The sequence below is a fragment of the Coregonus lavaretus genome (assembly GCF_964263955.1).
Source record: "Coregonus lavaretus genome assembly, contig: HAP1_SCAFFOLD_970, whole genome shotgun sequence".
In the NCBI taxonomy this organism is placed as follows: Eukaryota; Metazoa; Chordata; class Actinopteri; order Salmoniformes; family Salmonidae; genus Coregonus; species Coregonus lavaretus.
Window position 1 is genome coordinate 140,525 of NW_028157877.1, and position 4,476 is coordinate 145,000.

The 4,476-nt window shown below is 43.3% G+C and overlaps 1 protein-coding gene across 1 annotated transcript in view; it reads left to right on the forward strand.

The window, feature by feature from the left end:
- Positions 1–526: 526 nt before the first annotated feature.
- LOC311124788 (sodium/mannose cotransporter SLC5A10-like) overlaps positions 527–4,476 on the forward strand; it is a gene marked incomplete at its 3' end in the record, with an annotated part of 32,144 nt that continues 28,194 nt past the window's right edge. Inside the window, exons 1-2 of the mRNA XM_084198886.1 lie at positions 527–556; positions 947–1,051. Coding sequence (XP_084055012.1) covers positions 542–556; positions 947–1,051 — 120 coding nt within the window. The remainder of the gene's footprint in view (positions 557–946; positions 1,052–4,476) is intronic.

Sequence of the window (4,476 nt, forward strand, 5' to 3'; positions counted from 1 at the left end):
ACTCTGTGTAACTATGGAACTCTGTCTGGTGTGTGACTGTGTAACTATGGAACTCTGTCTGGTGTGTGACTCTGTGTAACTATGGAACTCTGTGTAACTATGGAACTCTGTGTAACTATGGAACTCTGTGTGGTGTGTGACTCTGTGTAACTATGGAACTCTGTCTGGTGTGTGACTCTGTGTAACTATGGAACTCTGTCTGGTGTGTGTGACTCTGTGTAACTATGGAACTCTGTCTGGTGTGTGACTCTGTGTAACTATGGAACTCTGTCTGGTGTGTGACTCTGTGTAACTATGGAACTCTGTCTGGTGTGTGTGACTCTGTGTAACTATGGAACTCTGTCTGGTGTGTGTGACTCTGTGTAACTATGGAACTCTGTCTGGTGTGTGACTATGTGTAACTATGGAACTCTGTCTGGTGTGTGACTCTGTGTAACTATGGAACTCTGTGTAACTATGGACCTCTGTGTGGTGTGTCTGTCAGTCGTCGTGCAGGGTCAGCAGGAACACACTGAGTGGATACTTCCTGGCTGGGAGAGACATGGCCTGGTGGCCGGTGAGTCTGACAGAGAGAGTGTGTCTGTATCTGTTTGGCCGGTGAGTGGGTCAATCTCACAGTCTGTTACATCTGCTGTTGATCTCAAAAAGTCATGCACTTCCTGCACTTCTTGTGGAAGATCGGAGCCTCTCTGTTTACCAGTTGTGTGTGTGTATGTGTGTGTGTGTGTGTGTGTCTGTGTCTGTGTCTGTGTGTGTGTGTGTGTGTGTGTGTGTGTGTGTGTGTGTGTGTGTGTGTGTGTGTGTGTGTGTGTGTGTGTGTGTGTGTGTGTGTGTCTATGTGTAGATCGGAGCCTCTCTGTTTGCCAGTAGCGAGGGCTCTGGTCTGTTCATCGGGCTGGCAGGAACTGTTTACCAGTAGTGTGTGTGTGTGTGTGTTTATGTGTAGATCGGAGCCTCTCTGTTTGCCAGTAGCGAGGGCTCTGGTCTGTTCATCGGTCTGGCAGGAACTGGAGCCGCTGGAGGCATCGCTGTGGCTGGCTTCGAATGGAACGTAAGACACAGTTACACACACAGTTACACACAGTTACACACACACACAGTTACACACAGTTACACACAGTTACACACAATTACACACAGTTACACACAGTTACAGTGGGGGAAAGTATTTAGTCAGCCACCAATGGTCCAAGTTCTCCCACTTAAAAAGATGAGAGAGGCCTGTAATTTTCATCATAGGTACACGTCAACTATGACAGACAAAATTAGACAAAAAAAATCCAGAAAATCACATTGTAGGATTTTTAATTAATTTATTTGCAAATTATGGTGGAAAATAAGTATTGAATGTATCTAACAGCACCCCTGTCTCTATGTCTAGCCCCTCTACCTGATTCTGTCTGGTCCTAAAGAGGATGACGTTGTTGCCGCCCGTAGCATTGAAGGCAAGGGAAGCCAGCGAGCGTTTGGCCTCCCATGATTTAAAAAAAAGTATAGAAATTAGCCAATCAGCGTTGAGCTCAACTGTGAATGGTCCTGGCGCACCAAAAACAAAGTGTCCAGGGAAGGATTTGGCTTCAGCCCTTTCACATCGCAACGAGAGAGAAACGGCATCGACAGAAACAACTTGAATTGTTGCATCTCCTTGTGTTGTTCTCCTCCGGTGGCTAGCTAGCTAGCGAGCTCAAATTGTCCCTTTCCTAAATTAGCCATGGATGGTTATGGAGTGGATGGAGTTGGATGGAGTTGGGTCTGGTCCCAAATGGTCTGGCCTCATGCTGTAGTGTTTGGTTTGAGTTGGGTCTGGTCCCAAATGGTCTGGCCTCATGCTGTAGTGTTTGGTTTGAGTTGGGTCTGGTCCCAAATGGTCTGGCCTCATGCTGTAGTGTTTGGTTTGAGTTGGGTCTGGTCCCAAATGGTCTGGCCTCATGCTGTAGTGTTTGGTTTGAGTTGGGTCTGGTCCCAAATGGTCTGGCCTCATGCTGTAGTGTTTGGTTTGAGTTGGGTCTGGTCCCAAATGGTCTGGCCTCATGCTGTAGTGTTTGGTTTGAGTTGGGTCTGGTCCCAAATGGTCTGGCCTCATGCTGTAGTGTTTGGTTTGAGTTGGTTCTGGTCCCAAATGGTACCCTATTCCCTATATATTGTACTACAGTTGACCAGAGCCCAGATCTCATATGAACTGTATTGATTCATTTTTAAATATAGATATATTTGTAAATATTGATGTCACAAATGTATTATTTGTACAGTTCTTTATTAAACATGTAATTATTAGTCACATGTAGACTGTGTACAACCTGGCAGTGCTACGTCTTTCTGTGAGAGTCAGGTGGATATATCTCGTTTTGCAACATCTTTCTGTGAGAGTCAGGTGGATATATCTCGTTTTGCTACATCTTTCTGTGAGAGTCAGGTGGATATATCTCGTTTTGCAACATCTTTCTGTGAGAGTCAGGTGGATATATCTCGTTTTGCAACGTCTTTCTGTGAGAGTCAGGTGGATATATCTCGTTTTGCAACGTCTTTCTGTGAGAGTCAGGTGGATATATCTCGTTTTGCTACGTCTTTCCGTGAGAGTCAGGTGGATATATCTCGTTTTGCAACATCTTTCTGTGAGAGTCAGGTGGATATATCTCATTTTGCTACGTCTTTCTGTGAGAGTCGGGTGGATATATCTTGTTTTGCTACGTCTTTCTGTGAGAGTCAGGTGGATATATCTCGTTTTGCTACATCTTTCTGTGAGAGTCAGGTGGATATATCTCGTTTTGCAACATCTTTCTGTGAGAGTCAGGTGGATATATCTCGTTTTGCAACGTCTTTCTGTGAGAGTCAGGTGGATATATCTCGTTTTGCAACGTCTTTCTGTGAGAGTCAGGTGGATATATCTCGTTTTGCTACGTCTTTCTGTGAGAGTCAGGTGGATATATCTCGTTTTGCAACATCTTTCTGTGAGAGTCAGGTGGATATATCTCGTTTTGCAACATCTTTCTGTGAGAGTCAGGTGCATATATCTCGTTTTGCAACATCTTTCTGTGAGAGTCAGGTGGATATATCTCGTTTTGCAACATCTTTCTGTGAGAGTCAGGTGGATATATCTCGTTTTGCAACATCTTTCTGTGAGAGTCAGGTGGATATATCTCGTTTTGCTACATCTTTCTGTGAGAGTCAGGTGGATATATCTCATTTTGCAACATCTTTCTGTGAGAGTCAGGTGGATATATCTCGTTTTGCAACGTCTTTCTGTGAGAGTCAGGTGGATATATCTCGTTTTGCAACGTCTTTCTGTGAGAGTCAGGTGGATATATCTCGTTTTGCTACGTCTTTCCGTGAGAGTCAGGTGGATATATCTCGTTTTGCAACATCTTTCTTTGAGAGTCAGGTGGATATATCTCGTTTTGCTACGTCTTTCTGTGAGAGTCAGGTGGATATATCTCGTTTTGCTACGTCTTTCTGTGAGAGTCAGGTGGATATATCTCGTTTTGCAACATCTTTCTGTGAGAGTCAGGTGGATATATCTCGTTTTGCAACATCTTTCTGTGAGAGTCAGGTGGATATATCTCGTTTTGCAACATCTTTCTGTGAGAGTCAGGTGGATATATCTCGTTTTGCTACATCTTTCTGTGAGAGTCAGGTGGATATATCTCGTTTTGCAACATCTTTCTGTGAGAGTCAGGTGGATATATCTCGTTTTGCAACATCTTTCTGTGAGAGTCAGGTGGATATATCTCGTTTTGCAACATCTTTCTGTGAGAGTCAGGTGGATATATCTCGTTTTGCTACTTCTTTCTGCAACAGAATGTGATTGTTTGTCTCTCTGACATGAAACCATGTAGCTTTCAAACTAATACAGTTGAAGTCTGAAGTTTACATACACCTTAGCCAGATACATTTAAACTCAGTTTTTCACAATTCCTGACATTTAATCCTAGTACAAAATTCCCTGTCTTAGGTCAGTTAGGATCACCACTTTATTTTAAGAATGTGAAATGTCAGAATAATAGTAGAGAGAATGATTTATTTCAGCTTTTATTTATTTCATCACATTCCCAGTGGGTCAGAAGTTTACATACACTCAATTAGTATTTGGTAGCATTGCCTTTAAATTGTTTAACTTGGGTCAAACGTTTCAGATAGCCTTCCACAAGCTTCCCACAATAAGTTGGGTGAATTTTGGCCCATTCCTCCTGACAGAGTTGGTGTAACTGGGTCAGGTTTGTAGGCCTCCTTGCTCGCACACGCTTTTTCAGTTCTGCCCACACATTTTCTATTGGACTGAGGTCAGGGCTTTGTGATGGCCACTCCAATACCTTGACTTTGTTGTCCTTAAGCCATTTTGCCACAACTTTGGAAGTATGCTTGGGGTCATTGTCCATTTGGAAGACCCATTTGCAACCAAGCTTTAACTTCCTGACTGATGTCTTGAGATGTTGCTTCAATATATCCACATAATTTTCCTTTCTCATGGTGCCATCTATT